At 36.4% G+C, this 14,852-nt stretch overlaps 1 protein-coding gene across 5 annotated transcripts in view; it reads left to right on the top strand.

The window, feature by feature from the left end:
* The window catches only part of BBX (BBX high mobility group box domain containing), a 264,448-nt gene that overhangs the window by 230,737 nt on the left and 18,859 nt on the right, over positions 1-14,852 (top strand). For 2 of the 5 annotated variants that reach the window (XM_069475077.1, XM_069475079.1), the window contains 3 exons: positions 1,191-1,339; positions 12,484-12,573; positions 13,918-13,977. In XM_069475077.1, the coding sequence (XP_069331178.1) occupies positions 1,191-1,339; positions 12,484-12,573; positions 13,918-13,977 (299 nt within the window). Of the gene's footprint in view, positions 1-1,190; positions 1,340-12,483; positions 12,574-13,917; positions 14,011-14,852 lie in introns of all 5 variants that reach the window. The other 3 variants (XM_069475075.1, XM_069475076.1, XM_069475078.1) reach the window with 2 other exon arrangements.

Consider the following 14,852-nt stretch of genomic DNA (forward strand, 5'->3'; position numbering starts at 1 on the left):
CCCAGGACATAAATCATCCTTTTGTCCAGTGTATTCATACTGCATGGTATGTATGCATAGGAAAAAAACATAGTATATATAGGGTTCGGTACTGTCCTCACTTTCAGGCATCCACTAGGGATCTTGGGGTGTATCCCTGTCAGATAAGGAGGGACTGCTGTAATGGCCATTTTCTGTTGGCCATTCGGATGGTCATCTATCTTATCTCTGCTTTCCAACTCTCGTGCATTCCTCCAAAACTGAGAACAGTTTAGTTACAAACATCTGTAGTAGTATATCTCTTAGTTTGCAGCCTAACATATTATTTAATAGTTTCTTGTAAGTTGATACTAAAGTTGCTCTCCCCTTTCCAGTACACCTTCCATTTTCCACTTACCAAGTGCAGCAGTTCTCCTGCAGCCTATTCTCTCTGTCTGGGTTGCCTCTTAGTTAATAAGTCTCACCCAATGAAAGCCAGCAGCCAGCCTAGAATCCAGCAGGCGTGCTGCCATTGCTGTGGGGGCCTTACAGACAGTCTAAACCAGCCCAAGGATTTCCCAGCTTTGCTGGTACCATTTCTAAAGTAATTTGTGGTTTAAGTCAAAGCAGTGCTGCCTCTCTGCCAGTGGGTTCGTTGAAAGCTGGCTTGCTGCTTTGCTCATTGAGCATCTTATCCTCATCCTAGTCAACTCTCCAGAGTATTTTTCTAATATTCAAAATTTGTTAGCTTTTTGTTTGAGTGTGTATGTTTTAATCAAACACTAGTCAGTATTTTTTTAAAGAAACTAATCTTATAAAACTACCAATATATCATATTATCAATAAGCTAGCCAATGTGTATACATGTGTATAATTCTTTAAAATGAGAAACTGTATGAATAGAGTATGTTTTATACCAAACTTTATGAAAAACTCCCATGCTGATGGAGAGAATGGCAAACTCCTCACATCAAAAATATTCTAATATTTTAAACGGTCCTACTGTTCTGAGGTAATAACATAACCTGTCATGTGAGTTTACTAAGAAAATTGTGTTTATTAATCGTCTCAAGCATTTCTGAAAAGATGTTATTTTCCTTTCTCAGAATTTACTTAAAGTGTCCTAATTTCCAGAGACGCTATTTTCAAATGGAGTATCTTAAAATATATCTCATTTTCTGTTCAAATATTTTAGTCATGTGCTTATTGATTCCCCTCTCCCCTTTCAATAGCTCTGCAAAACTGGATGAAGAATTCGAAAAAAAATTCAACAGCCTTCCTCAATATAGTCCTGTTACATTTGACAGGAAGTGTGTACCTGTCCCAAGAAAAAAGAAGAAGACTGGAAACGCATCCTCAGAACCGACTAAAACCAGCAAAGGTTAGATGTGACCTGTACCTTCCTGCAGTGTAGCCAGAATCTCAACTGACTGCCCTGCTAAGCTTCTACAGCTCCCTTCAGACATGTAATTGCATTTAGAATTGAGGCAATAGGGAGTTAGAATTTCAGGTTGCTTTCCAAGATTATTTTGGTCCTTGCCTCCCTTCTTTCCTTTCTAATTCTCCTGAGCCTCTGTCCTTTGGCATTTCAGTTTGTGTATTTGCCCTTAAAGGTGTAGCCAAGCTTTTAAAAAATTGTTACACACGGTCTTCGACCTGCTCTCCAGAATTCTAATTTGGAATGTTAAGCTTTTCTTGAGCAGAAACTGCTGGCTGAGTCTGGTTTTTCTGTTCCCTGTGTCTGCAACAGGTTTAGACTCTGGGACTGTGAAATCCTTCTGTTCACCTGATAAGAAGATGCTATTACTTACTGATACTACAGGCCAAATGAAAATAAAACTACCCGCAATACTCCGGCAATATAATTTTTTATTGATTTTGTTAAATTTAGAAATATGCTTTGTTTAGCATATTTTTTTTTTTTTAAGAATATCAGCTTCTCCCCTGTCTATATCAGGGAAGCTTTTAAAATTATTAGGGTGACTTGGTTGGAACTCAGCATTCATCAAGGGCAACACAGTAGTCCAAAGGGGGTTTTTAAAGAGTATGGGGGCATATTCAGTGGTCTCAACACCTGGGATCCTGTAGACATTTGTGGGGCAGGGGCTGGAGTGCTAAACATCCTGCCCTGCTCAGGACGTTGAAGCACAATGAAGGGTTATCCTGCCCAAGATGACAGTGTTACTCTTGTTGAGAAACTTTTCCGATTTTATGTGAGGTCCTAAAGATGGTGGGGAAAATGTACCTCTAATCTTCCACACTGATGTGAGACCTCATTCCATTAGCTCTCCTTATAAGGACAGGGAATGGAGCAGTGAAGAACTGGTATGGCCGAGCTGTAGTTGCTTTCAGGATCAAATTCTAAGCAGGATTTGCTGAAAAAAATTCTGTAATTACCCTGCAAAAGTGGCTCCCTGTTGCCTGCTTTATGTCAAATCAGATTAATTCCATCTTTTGTATATTTTAAATGGATAGCTCAAATATAAATATTAACAAGGAGATAACAATTCCATGTGTTTTGAGAAAATACTTAAGATTTATGGGCTAGGGAAAAGTATTTCTTCTCTGAAGAAACCTAAACTTTTCTCCCTCAAAACCTAAACCCCTTTGCACTCTTGAATTGACACAACCAAAGAGAGATTTAAAATCTGTATCTCAAGACAGAACTGAAAGGTTGAAGAAAATTCCCCCTTTGTGCTTAAAGGCAGGGAGGTACATAAAAGTCATTTTTAGAATTAGCTCAGTTTTCCTCTGTGGTTAATAAAAACAAATCTAGTGAATAAAGAACTAAAAAAGAAATATTGTTGCATCACCAGGTTTGCTCATCTGGGAAAATAAAATAGGATTGTACTGAGATCTTCCAAGATAGGTAGGAAAGAAATAAAGTAGACTTGTTGACAGATAGGTAGCTGAGCACCGTAATGGATTACCAAAGGAAATGACAGTCTGTGTACCCCAGAGATATTTAGGAATAGGAAAAGTAGTCCGTGAGCCCAAAGATGCCAGGTACCTTGAGTTCCCATAATTCTTGGATTTAAAGTTGCTGATAAATACCTGACAAGCCAATAAAATGGGACTAAACTGATTGATGCGCTAGAGGGTTTCTTCTTCTACTCCATGTAGTTCAAAACATTCACGTTAGAGTTCTGAAGTTGGCCGAATTATCTCTCAGGGAATGTAACAATAGATTTATTTTTGTAAAGCTGTAAAACCCTGAAGTTAGGATCTATTTTCTTGAGACCTTCTCTTGGGTCTTAGTTGTCTGTTACATGATTTTCCTCTCCTAACTGAGATTAGCAGTATTTCTTTTGATGTGAAATGGATTTTTGGAGCTTTGGATTATACTTTATACAATATCATCTTAACTCTTCTATTATGCCTCTCAAGCCACAAAGTAACTGGTTCTTATATAGTATATCAGTAATTACATAAAACGTGGGAAACGTTCCAAGACTTTAGATTTTGCTCTACTTTCCAACTCATGGAACAAAATGCAATTAAAATAAAGCAGAAATTAAATAATATATTCTCTATTTAGTAAACTAAAGTAGTATTTGTGACTGATTGTAATTTGGCATTAGCAGCACCAATATACTAGATTACAAGTTATTATTAATGAAATTATCATACCAGCTGTGCTGTAATTGCCTGATCTTTAGGGGATAGAGATTGTTTTCTTAGACTCTAGAACCTTTGCACCTTTGCATAATGAATCATTCCAAGCAAACACTGTGTATGAGATCAGTGGGTAATTAGTAAAAGAGCATATGTCCATCAGAAACCTCATTTTTCCTCAACAATTTGCCATTTGTCTGTATTTTATTTTCTTCTATATTTGTTAACATTCATTATATTTTTTCCTGGCTTATACTAGGTAGCATTTTAGGTACTTCAGGTTACATAAAATGTATAGAATGTTTCTGAGATGTAATTTCTATAAGAAATGGTTACATATGCATTTAGACAGTTATATGTCTCAGAGCCATATTATCTGCTTAGATTTATTTCTCTATTTTCCCATACTCATCTCTGTATTTCCAAGTAGTCTCTTCCCCCTTCTCATCGTCCCCCAACTATCCAGTCCCTTATGTCTGTGTAATGGTCTTGTCAAAAACTCTACAATGAGAAGGGATGAAAATAACTTTAAATGCCACTTTCCTTCAACTGGGCTTGGACTGTGTTGTAGTAGAACAGAGCATGATGATTAGGAATAGAATTTTTCCTTTGCTTCTAAGAATAAATTATCCAGTAAATTATAATTCATCTAACTCACAATACAGTTCAGCTGAATCAGCCCAATCTTACAGTGTTTTCCGGGTTATCTCTCATAGTTATTTGCATATATTTTTAAAAGAAAGCTTTAAATTATGTTTAAATTTAATTGTAACTTTTTAAGAGATTTTTCTCATACACTATTTTAAGTACACTGCTAATGTAAAAGTATTGTTTACAAACTATCAGAAGTCCGAGGTCCCCGCAGGATAGTAATTTTCAAATGGAAGTAGGATCATGGAGAAAAAGTAAATGGAGTTCAATTTAAAGTGTTTAAATTATGGCCCATCTTGATTCTGGACTTCACTTCTCCTCCTTTATCCCTTCTATCTTTACATAGTCCTTGGCCCACTATCAAACATACTGTTGGTCCTTCTCATTTTATTTTTTTCAATCTACACGTCTATTTTAAGATGAAATTAAAAATGACTAAGGATTTGAGGTTTTTTTTAAAAAATAACAGTGGTAATGAAAGAAGCATGTTTACAAAATTAAAGGTTGAAGACAGAATCCCCTGTTTGGGATTGAGCCAACCTGATGTTACTTTCAGATTTAGAGAATTGAGATTCTATTAGGAAGTTATAGCTTCCGCATTGGGCAGAACTCTGTATTTCAACTGTTTGAGAGTCTTCACTGCTACCAAACTTTTTCAGGAACATGGTGACAGCATGTTTGCAAGTATAAAAGGTATACCTGTTATAATCTTGAGTTCTTTAACAAAGCATGCATGTCCAGCCCAATGAGGTGGCTCCTCCTTTTCAATATAGCTTAACTTGATTGTGGCTGATTGATTCAGGGAACTTAATTCAAGTGGGTAGATCCACACACCCAGCAGCTGGGAGCACATTGTTGGAAACTATTGCAAAGGAATTTATTGTTTCATTGGTTACTGTGTGTCTAATGCAAAAATGGCAGCCTAGTTTTAGAGGAACCCCCCTCCCCCATTCCCACTCCTTTTATAGGTTAAAATATGAAACTGTAAACTTGGGCAAAAGATACCACTGTTGGAATTATGCCTGACATTTGTTTCTGACAACAGTTCTAAAGAGCAGGTTTCACTTAATTCACCTTTCTCACTGACCTTGAAAAAGTACCATACTAAGCTGACACTGAAATGGCTTCTGTGTCACCACAGCTTCTCACCCCTAAAATGTTCATTTTTCAGCAAACTCTGAACAACAATAATGTTTTGGAAAGGTTATTGTTAATGGCTCTCTGGCATCCCTCTCATTCTCTTGGCTTGTGGTTTGGCCCGAATACTCTCTACCCAGCTGTGAAGGTGGGGTGCAAAGGAGATTGATACCTTCAGAATATAGGCCATCTGCCCAACAAATTAAATGGAGACCCAAGCATACCAGCAATGAGTGGTTTTGTCATAAGGAAGCTGAAGCTGATGCAGATATCCTCTCAAGATATTTAAATAGGGAAAGAGATGGGACAGAAAGACAAGTGCCTATTCTTTGTTTTCTGAATGATTCCTTCTAAGACCCCTTTCTCTGCTTTTCACTTTCTACCTTTTTTTCTCCTCCATGGACACTTCTATGCTACTATAACAATTGACTAAAGAAAAGTAGTAGCAAATTTCCTTATATTTGCTATTTATTATAAATTTTGACTTTATTTTCTTTAGACAAAATACCCAACATATGTGCCATGCTGGTGAGCAGAAATCAAAGTGTTCACTTCTTGACTCTAAAATTGCTGCTTTTCAGTGACTGCAATTAAATCTTATCTATTTCTCTTTTCAAGTTTGTCACTTCTTTTTTTTATCTGAAGTTGTCATTTACTTAGAGTAGTCTTATAGGTATAGTTTTGGGGGTGTCTAGGGGCAAGGAATTTTAAAAATATAAGTTTACAGAAGTTCTTGTATATATAAAACCCATTATGAATGTTCTTTTTTTTATGTTAAAAATTGACAAGCTCTGTCTTTAGCTTTGTATTTAAATTGTACTTTTTAGATTTCTCTAACTATGATTGGGTCTGAAAAGATACATCCTTTTCTTCTTTCCTAACCCATTTTATATATCAAATCTGTTTGCTTCTGTGAACCACTTCTTTGTATCATTCTCCCAATGAGCCAATCCCTTATTTTATTAAATTATTTTCCTACAGGTAAATCACTAGGATCTATATGATCCTGAGAAGTCTCAGAGTTGTTTTTCTGCTTTCTCCTACATATGTTTTCCATAACTGCCTGTGTATCATTCAGGTGCACCAGCCTGCAATTTCCTGGGCTATATAAAATATATGAAGCAGTGACTGCAAATAGATTATAGAGAATACCTGTAGTATTAGTGTAGTGTGTACATACAATATATTTTCTTTGTACTTGTTAATCTTCTAGTTCCATTTTAAACCACCACCAGCCTATTCAGAAATGTTTGCTATTGGTTATTTAGAAGAATAGCTTGGTGACGTCATCAAAAAACACTTGCATAGATTTATGATATCGTAGTAACAGCAACAGCTGTCATTTCTTGAGGTCTTACTTTGTGATAAGCAGTGCTTTAAGAGCTTTATTCATGAAATAAATATTTATTGAGAACCTGTCATGTGCAAGCACCATTCTAGGCACTTAGATTATATCTGTGAATGAAAATAAAGAACTCTACTGCCATGGAGGTTATATTATAGTGGGGGGACCAGACAATAAATAAGCCTAAACAATGAGCAAAATATACAACTTGTTTGAAGGTGAAACATACTATGGAAAAAGAATAGGTTGATAGAGCAGGTAGGCGAAAGATCAACAGGAAAGAAGACTTGAGCAACACTATAAACCAACTAAAATTAACAGGCATATATAGAGCACTCTCCCCAACATTAACAGAATGTACATTCTCCTCAAGTGCACATGGAACAATCTCCAGAATAGATCATATACTAGGCCATAAAACAAACCAGTAATTTTAAAAAGATTGAAATAATACTAAGTATGTTCCTTGATCACTGGAATGAAATTAAAAATAACTAGTGTGAAAAAATTTGGGAAACTCACTTGTAGAAATTAAACAGCGCACTTTCAATATGTCAAAGAAGAAATCAGAAGGGAAATCAGAAAATACTTTGAGATGAATAAAAATGAAGACACAGCATAACGAAACTTAAGGGATACAGGTAAAACAACTCTGAAAGGAAAATTTATAGCTCTACATGCCTATATTAAGAAAGAAGAAAGATCTCAACTCAGTAACGTAGCCTGCCACCTTAAGACACTGGAAAAAGAAGAGCAAACTAAACCTAAAGGAAGCAGAAGGAAGATAATAATGATGATTAGAAATGAAATGAAATGAAATGAAATGAAATGAAATGAATTAAATAAAAAATAGAAAAACTATAGAGAAAAGTCAGTGAAACCAAAAAGTAGTTTTTGGAAAGAACAACAAAATTGTGAAACATTTAGCTAGATTGACTAAGAGAAAAGAGAAAAGATTCGTATCATTAGAATCAGAAATGAAATAGAGGAGATTATTATCAACTATACAGAATTGAAAAGGATTATAAAAGAATACTATGAACAATTATATGCCAATAAATTAGATCACCTATATGAAACCAACAATTCCTAGAAAGACACAAACTACTAAAAGTGACTTAAGAAAAAGTAGACAATCTGTATAGACCTCTAACTATAGTAAAGAGACTGAATTAGTAATCAAAAAAGTACCCAGACAAAAAAAGCCCAGGCACAGATAGTTTAGCTTAACTGCTGGATTCTACCAAATATTTAAAGAATTAATTCCAGTTCTTCACAAATGAATCCAAAACTTAGAAGAAGAACGAGCACTTCCCAACTCATTCTGTGAGGCCCATATTATCTTAATGTCAAATACATTACAAGACAATCATAGGATACAAAGACATTATATAATAAGAAATGAAAACTACAGATCAACACTTCTTATAAATATAGACACAAAAATCCTCAACAAAATACTAGCAAACCAAATCCAAGAACATATAAGAAGAATTGTACACCATGACTAAGTGGCATTTTACCCCTGGACTCGAGGTTGGTTTAACATCCAAAAATCTGGAGAGGGGGCAGGGAGGGAGGAAGAAAGGAAGGGAGGGAGGGAGGATCCAAAAATCAATTAATGTAATATACTACATTAATAGAATAAAAAACAAAAACCACTTGATCATCTCAGTAGATACATAAAAAGCATTTGACAGAATTCAACATGCTTTCATGATAGAAACACTCAACAAAGTAGTAATAGAAGGGAACTTCCCCAATCTGATAAAAGACAATGATAAAAAATACAGCTAACATCATACTTTATGGTAAAATATTGGATGATTTTACTCTAAGCCTAGGCATAAGACAGCCACTTCTATTGAACATACTGGAGTTTCTAGCCAGGCCATTTAAGCAAGAAAAAGAAACAAGATATCTACATTGGAAAGGAAGAAGTATTACTGTCTTTGTTCTCACATGACATGATTTTGAATATGGAAAATTCTAAGAAATTCACAAAAAACTACTACAGTCTATTATAGCTAATACGTGAGTTCAGTAGGGTTGCAGGATATAAGATTATTGGACAAAAATTGTATTTCCATACACTTGCAATGAATAATCCAAAAATGAAATTAGGAAAACAATTTCTTTCACAATAGCATTATAAAGAATCAAGTACTTAGGACTAAATTTAGCAAAAGATGTACAAGACAATGAGCACTATAAAGCAAAGTTTAAAACAAAGTTTAAAAAAAGATGATAGAAATAAATGGAAAAATGTCCCATGTTCATGGATTGGAGGATTCCATGTTGTTAAGATAGACTCATTCCCCTAAATTGATCAACAGATTAAACCCAATCCCTCTCAGAATCCCAGCTGACTTCTTTGTAGAAATTGATGAATAAAGCCTAAAATTAATATGGAATTGCAATAGAATCATAACCAAAATAATCTTAAGAAAGAAAAGAAAAAAATAGTAGATAATTTCAAAACTACAAAACAACAGTAATCAAGACAGTGTTGTATTGACATAAAGACAGACATATAGAATAGAATTTGAGGGTCTAGAAATAAACCTGTACATTTTTGGTCAACTGATTTTCAGCAAGGGTGCCAAAGCTATTCAATAGGAATAGTATAGTCTTTTCAAAAAATGGTGCTGGAACAACTGGATATCTACGTGCAAAAGAATGAAGTTGGACCCTCAGTTATATAATGCACAAAATTTAACTAAAAATGGATCAAAGCCTCAAAAATAAGAGCTAAAACTATAAAACTTTTCCAAAAAAACATAGGGACAAATTTTCGTGGCCAGATTTGTCAGTGAATCCTTAGGTATGATACCAAAAGCCCAAGCAACAAAGACAAAATAGATAAATTGAACTGTATCAAAGTTTAAAACCTTTGTGCTTCAAAGAATACTGCCAAGAAAGTGAAAAGATGTCCCACAAAATGGGAGAAAATATTTGCAAATCATATATCTGATACGGGACTTTTATCTAGGATATATAAAGAACACAACTCAACAGTAAAAAAGACAATTTAAAAATGGGCAAATGATCTGCATAGACATTTCACCAAAGAAGGTATACAGTTAGTACATGGCCAGTAAGTACATGCAAATTTGCATGACATCATCAGTCACCAGGGAAGTACAAATGAAAACCACAATGGGAAAGATACCACTTCACATCCTTAGGATGGCCATAATGAAAAGGACAGATAATAACAAATGTTGCCAAAGATGTGGAGAAATTGAAACTCTTATATGCTAGTAAGAATGTAAAATGGTGCAGCTGCTTCATTAAATAGTCTTCCAGTTCCCCAAAATGTTATACATAGAGTTAACATATAACCCAGCAAGTCCACCTCTAGGTATAATATACGCCCAGGAAGAAATGAACGCATAGGTCCTCACAAAAGCTCATACATGAATGTTTATAACATCATTATTCCTAATAGCCAAAAGTGGAAACAATCCAAGTGTCCATCAGCTATCAAATGGATAAACAAAAAGTGTGTTACATACATACAATGGAATATTATTCAGCCTGATATGGGCTACAGCATGAAAGAACTTTGAAAACGTTATGCTAAGTCAAGAAGCCAGTCAAAAACCAAATCATATATGATTCCATTTATATGAAATTTCTAGAATAGGCAAATCTATAGAGACAGACAGTAGATAGTATTGCTTAGGGATAGAGGGAATACAGGTATAGGAGAGGTGATAACTAAAAGGTATGAAATTTATTTTTGAAGTGATGAATTGTTCTAAAGTTGGTGATAGTTGCAAATATCTGTGAATATAAGAACCATTGAATTGTATGCTTTAAATAGGTGAATTGTATGGTATATGAATTATATTTCAATAAAGCTGTTTTTAACAATCAGATAAAATAATAGGTTTGTGAGGGAAAGGGAGCTCACCAGTGATGGGCTTGGGGTTGGGTTGTAGTTTTACATAGGGTAGCCTTGAGATATTTGAGCAAAGGCTCAAAGGAGGTAAGAAAGTTAGCCACTTGGATATCTGGGGAAGATCATTTTCTAGGTGGAGGTACTAGAGGTGCAGAGGTCCTAAAATCAGGACTGAGACTGCTTGTGCAGGGAACAGGCAGGAGGCCAGTGCCACTGGAGAGAAGTGAAGTTGCTGGGGAGCGGCAGGATATGAGATTACAGAGGTGATGGGGCCCTGACTCTCACAGGTCCTTGCTGGATAGCGGAAGATTGCTGGCTTTTCAAATATGCAAAATAGAAGAGGCCTAGCTGCAGTGATACATTGTGAGTCATCAGCCTGGAGCTGGTATTTAAAGCCCTGAGACTAGAGGTAATCACCAGAGGAGTGAGAATAAATAGCAAAGAGGACAAGGACCAAGCCCAGAGCATTCCAAAATTAAGAAGTCAGGGAAAAGAGGAGAGGAGGGCAAAGGGGAGACAAAGGGAAAGGTCAGTGAAGGAGGAGAGAAAACAAGAAAAGGTGGATCCCAGAAGCCGGAAGTATTCAAGACAGAGAGTGTGGCCGGAGTGGTCAGCAATGTCAGAAGCTACACAGACAGCCTAGTATGATAAGGATCCATAACTGGTCTTCACAGTATGGGGGTCATTGATGACCCTGAGTGGCAAGGACAGAACCTGGTTGGAGTGGGTTTAAGACAGAATGGAAGGGGAGAAATTGGAAACAGTGAATAGGGGCAACCCTTCCGTGGAGAATTGTACTGCAAACTGGGGCAGTAACTGATGTGAGGGAAGTTTAGGTATAAGCCATCACCCTTTTTTTTAAGTTGGGAGAAATAATGCATGTTTGTATATTGATGGAATGGCCCACTAAGAGAGGGAGAAATGATGATGTTGAGCCGGATAGGGAGGGTGGGGCTAACGCACAGGTGGAGGAACTGACGAGATGGGAACATAAGGTGATTCACCTCTGTCCAGAAGGCAGAGCATATAGGGGCAGGTGCCGGTAGGTGAGAAGATACTTCGGGGACAGCTTATGAAGCTTCTGGGTTTTTTAATCCTTATGCCAACCTGTGAGTTAGGCACTATTATGATCTCATTTACAGATGAAGAAACAGAAGTTATATAACATTATTAAGTCAGTTTCACATAGGAATATCTACAAGGTGTAGAAAGCAACCTGCTTTGAGGAGGTCAATGCTGTGTTGGTGTCTCTGATTGTTAACTGAAAAATCTCAATTCTGTTTTCTTCATCTGAGAATACTAAGATAGAATCTGAAACTTCTCTCCCTCCCACCCAGAAAAGTTTTTTGGCAAATATTTTCTATTTTAAAATCAGTTTTTCTTCCTAGAATATTTTCAGAAAAGGCCAGAAAGCTATCTAATGCTGTCCTGACAGTTCACCTTGTGGCCTGAAAGTGCTGTCCTTGTTGTGCAAAATCAGTTTCTTAGGAGAGATGAATACATGCCATCCTTTCCTTCATGGCATTTAGGCTAAAGTAAAATCTTTTCTCACTACAGACTATGGCCACTCTGCTATTATTGGTTGTAGTCTGTTTCTACTCACTAAATCTGCAGTTTCTGCGTAGGAGTCCCAGCCCTAATGGAGGCTTCTGCCCAATACATTTCTAAAGAAAATCTCACTGGGTTTTAAATAAGCGTAAAGAAGGGGGCTGAGCATCAGTTAAGTGAGTGAAGATGCAGGATGACATTTCTTGCGACTCAGTTTGCTTGTGGCACAGGAGGGAGGAGGGTGTAATTGTTGAAAAACACACAATATTGTTTTATGAAACATTGTGAATTTGAAATATATTTATATTAATATTGTCTGTAGGTCCTTTCCAGTCTCAGAAAAAGAACTTATTCCACAAAATTGTCAGCAAATATAAGCACAAAAAGGAGAAGCCTAATGTTCCGGAAAAAGGTATTGGTGCCTTCCACCCTCCATTAAGGGTTCTTGGTCACCTCCATTGTGAACTCATCTTTGAGCAATGCTTCCGTGCACCGCCCTCACCTTTCCCTCCCCTGTGCTTGCTTCTGTGCCTTCCGCGCCTGACGCGGGCATATTCATTCTTTCTAGACTGCAGCTAATTGCAAATCTCCTTCACTTGGATTCCTATTCAAATCCACATTTGTCTCTATTTTCAGAGTTCCATATGAATCCTAAAATTGCTTCTTCTCATCTGTATTTGATGCGTTTGCAATTTAGTCTTCTTGACCACTTATCCATTTATTTTCTTTGTTCTTCTTTTTCTCACGTTTGGCAACCCTCATACCATGACCACATTTTTTCCACTTCCTGAAATCTTACCAGTCATATTCATATGAAAGACCCACCATTCATATACTTTCTCTGACACTTGAGGATCCTTGTGGACCTTTTCCTCTACTCCTAAGTTGTAACCTATGTCTTTTTTTCCCTCATCTTTATACTTCATCGTTTGCCAGACTCTTCCTCCCACCTCCTTCAGTCACATACCTGTTTCCAGAGGGCAGTAGGAACCTACCCGCCCTTTACTCTGAACATGTGTCTCGTTGCTATGATCTTGATGAGTCCTTGAATCTCTTCAGGACTCATTTTAAGATCTCTTTCTTCTCATAGTTCAGGACTCCTATTCTTCTTTCACATAAAAGACAAGTCTTCCCATCTGGCTCAATACAGCCAAGCGTTCTGGAGATGGAGCTGTCTTCAGCATTTCCATGCATGTTAGTGTCGCGAGTACCATATACCTACTCATCTGATGCCCATTTGCATCCTACTTGCATGGCCAGATGTGAAGCATTTCGTGGTTTTTGAATGAGGCTTTAAATGCAGCTGTCTTCCATGTGTAGACATATGTGCCTGCTTGTTCCTGTATGTGTAACCTTTTATATAATTTGGGCTTTATTTTCACCTCTACTCAGCTTTTTGATTTTGTTTTGTATATTGACATTATTTTTCCTCTGCTTCCAGTGAAGAAACGTTATTCTCTAGGTAAAATGCTTTAGTCATTCCCTTTTACTGATTTTCAAATTACCTTGATTAAAGTTGCAGAAATTATCTAATAGTGTTTTTCATAAAAGACAAAAAAAATGTTTATTTTTAATCCATTTCCTGTATAGCCTAATTATTTTAGTTTGCAAATGCCATTTTGAGAATTAAATAATTGAAATAAAATTCTGCTTCATTTGTGTGATGTTTCATATTTCTTATTTTGTATATTGTTTTGTTTTTATAATTTGTGTGCCCAAGAGTATTCACTTTCCTTTCCTTTTTTATGTTTTTTAGGAAGTGGGGATAAATGGTCAAACAAGCAACTCTTCTTGGATGCCATTCACCCTGCAGAAGGTAAAGCAAGCAGTATTCATTGTTTAACTTCAGGTAGTCTAAGTTGAAAATGGCATAATTTTTATAGGCTTAAAAAAGGCATAATTCACCCAATAGCATTAGACCTGTATGTTTGTGATTAGGTTATTTTTAATTTTCATAACAAAACTACTATTTGGGGGGGCTCCTGCCAAGAGTTAAGCTATGTGTCATGTGGTGTTAATTTGTCAAAGGGGGATTTGTAAACTTTGACTTGGATTAACCAGAGATTAGGGTTTTTTATAACTAAACATATTCAGCCGTGCAGTTCCTGTTGCAGGCAGGTGCTGATGTTCAGAGGGGTTGTGCAGGGAATCGTGGGGCTCCCCTGGTTGGATGGGCATGCGCTGGCCTGCAGCAGTGATTTGTCACCTGAATGTTTTCCCTAGCCCACCACCCTGTACCTCTAAGTATATTAAAATAGAACGCCCCTGAGGCATATGTATAGCCAAAGAAAATCCGATATTAACTAGTCATGTCATTAGTCCTAGGTGCAGATTTTATTTTGAAATTTCCCATAGCCATATTTATTTGTGACTTTATCTAATTACTGTTAAATATTGAACCCTTAGGTGAATGCTCATTTCTGTGATGGTTAAGGGGGAACCATCCCTCCTTTCTTCCTATTGATTTCCTTTTATTCATTGTAGATATTTTTAAAAGAACTGAATTTTAAAAGGGCTGAATGTTTTTGTAATGCTTAATTAGGAGTTGCTTCATTTGAAAACTAGAAGGGGTTTTAGAGATCATCCAGTTTTGACCCCTTCCATTTACTTATGGTTGAAATAGGAATTTGATGACCTAGTCCACATCTCTTGACTCCCAAATATGCTCTTGTTCCTGTATTGAAAATTAGG

Source organism: Eulemur rufifrons, chromosome 7, assembly GCF_041146395.1.
Source record: "Eulemur rufifrons isolate Redbay chromosome 7, OSU_ERuf_1, whole genome shotgun sequence".
Classification (NCBI taxonomy): domain Eukaryota; kingdom Metazoa; phylum Chordata; class Mammalia; order Primates; family Lemuridae; genus Eulemur; species Eulemur rufifrons.